General features: G+C 41.3%; 1 protein-coding gene across 1 annotated transcript in view; it reads left to right on the top strand.

Moving 5' to 3' along the window:
• The window catches only part of LOC125031003 (transient receptor potential cation channel subfamily A member 1-like), a 29978-nt gene that overhangs the window by 850 nt on the left and 26628 nt on the right, over positions 1 to 2500 (top strand). Inside the window, exon 2 of the mRNA XM_047621426.1 lies at positions 1 to 134. This exon is cut by the window's left edge and continues 23 nt beyond it. Coding sequence (XP_047477382.1) covers positions 1 to 134 — 134 coding nt within the window. The remainder of the gene's footprint in view (positions 135 to 2500) is intronic.

Here is a 2500-nt window from a genome sequence, read left to right as displayed (position 1 = left end):
AGAGATGGAGCGCATCTTCGAGACCGACCCCGACCGCATGTGCGTGAAAGACAGCAAGGGATGGACGCCTCTGCACCACGCGGCCGCCAACAACCAGATCTGCGCCCTGCACTTCCTCATCAACCACGGGGCAGGTGAGGATGGGGATGGGGATGGGGATGGGGATAGGGGTGGGGGTGGGAGTGGGAGTGGGGGTGGGGATGGGGATGGGGATAGGGGTGGGAGTAGGAGTGGGGATGGGGATGGGGATGGTGAGGCGGTGTGTCGTTTAAGGATGGTGCGTGTGAGGAGGGATTCTGTTTTTCAAGGTCTTTGTCATGGTCTGTCTGTTTGTACGGCTGTCTGCATCTCTCTTTTATTCTCTGTCTAGTCTGTCTTACACATAATCGCTTAAGAAAGAGAGAGAGAGAGAGAGAGAGAGAGAGAGAGAGGGAGAGAGAGAGAGAGAGAGAGAGAGAGAGAGAGAGAGGTCGTGATCTTGCCTTTTTGTTTACTGCATGTGTGGTTATGGATATGTAATAAAAGTATGTGTAAGTCGATATGTATGTATATGTGTATGCGTTCACACACACACACGCACACGAACACGAATACATACGCACACGCACATGCTCACACACACACACACACACACACACACACACACACACACACACACACACACACACACACACATACACACACACACACACACACACACACAACCCCACTCCTTCACACACACAAAACATACATACACATATACCATTACATACCCACTTCCCGGAGAGCACATTCCAGATCATTCACGATTATAAAACCAACGTCTCTGTCCGAAATTCGCTCTTATGACCATGGCCAGCGGATTAGACTTTGACAATAGACGTTAGTATCCTTGGTTAACTTTCTTCAATAAGTTGGGTCTAATTTAGGTTCTATCATCTACAGTCGAATCGAATACCATATAAGGAATCCAATCATGTCAGTGACTGTATGTTTCGTCTATTGTTTGCAGCGTTCGATTCGCCTTCAGTGAATTTGATTAGTGTGTCAGGAGGTTTTATTTTTTCGTTCAGTGAAGGACAGTGAGTGAACATTTAGAAAGATGATTAATATTTGTTGTTGTTCTGCTGTTTTGTTTTTGTTTTTGTTTTTCTGTTGTTGTCGTTGTTTATTCATTTTTTGTTCTTATTTTATTGTTGTTTTTGGCGTTGTTGCTATGGCTTTTGTGCCTTCCCTTTTTTTAATGTTTTTCTTTGTTGCTTTGTTACAGTTGATTTTTTTGTTTTTATCATTATTTATGCAGATTTCCCCCTCCCCCTATTTTTATTAGCTTGTGTTCATGTTACTTTCGCTGTTTCTCCGTCTTTATCTTTCTTTATTGTTGATGTTGTTTATGTCTCCGCCGTCTTGTGTGTTCACTTTTATTTCTCTGTCTTCCTGAATGACACTTCCTCATAATTCGTCTGTTTCCGTATTTCTTCCTGACGACACTTTCCATTTCGTGATAGCAGCTCATCGCGTGCAATTACTTTCATCCAATTATATGCAGTTAGTAATCAACAAAGGACTCGATAAAGTTTTGTTTTCTTTTACTTTTATCATTATTTATTATCGCTACAGACAGACGTTTGATATCGCTAATCAATTCAGGATCATTAGGCTTTCTTCTTGAGTAATTTCATTAAATAATATCGTGGCCAGTAAGCTGATTAGACAGAGAGTGGGCATACAGGTAGACAGGCAGATGGGCATACAGGTAGACAGGCAGACAGACAGATAGATGGACGAAGACAGACAGATAGGTTGGCAAAGAGGCAGATAGATTGACAGATAGATAGATACATATGTACGTGTATATACTATATATGTTCACACATACATACGTACGTGATATATACATGCAAATACTTACATACATACATACACTCATGCATACATACATATATAAATGTCTACATGCATACATACATACCCACACAGCCTGCCTGGCAGAAAGACAGACAAACAGACATACACATTGTAAGCGACAAAAGGACGAAGTATTGACAGACATAAAGCCATTAAAATAAACCGACAGACAAAAAGATGACAAACCAGGATGCAGGACCCGTGCAGTCAACACTGAAAATAAGCTGGTTGTTACCGAGTTCAATGACTGCCGGGGAAGGTCGGCGCTGCACCAGCCAGCAGGCCAAACCTCCTTGAACATCGTCAGAGCTGGTCATTAGAGGTGAACAAGAGTCAGAGAGAATTAAGTTACGGTGGACTTAGCAATGTTGTCTTAGCAAACAGGGTTAGTTCCGGTATTATTTTTTCTCTCCCTTTCTCTCCTCTCTTTTCTTTGTAACGCTATACACAGCAAATACTGGGCTGTAAGTAGTTCTTTTATTGCTTTGATGTTATATTAATTTATTTTTAGTGCTAATAAATGTAAGAATGTCTATCTATAGACTTGATGATAATTATATAAAGGTAAATTGATTTACTTGATCTTTAATGGTACTGTCTACACAAATGT

Source organism: Penaeus chinensis, chromosome 2 (assembly GCF_019202785.1).
Source record: "Penaeus chinensis breed Huanghai No. 1 chromosome 2, ASM1920278v2, whole genome shotgun sequence".
Classification (NCBI taxonomy): domain Eukaryota; kingdom Metazoa; phylum Arthropoda; class Malacostraca; order Decapoda; family Penaeidae; genus Penaeus; species Penaeus chinensis.
This window is presented reverse-complemented; position numbering and strand designations above follow the sequence as displayed.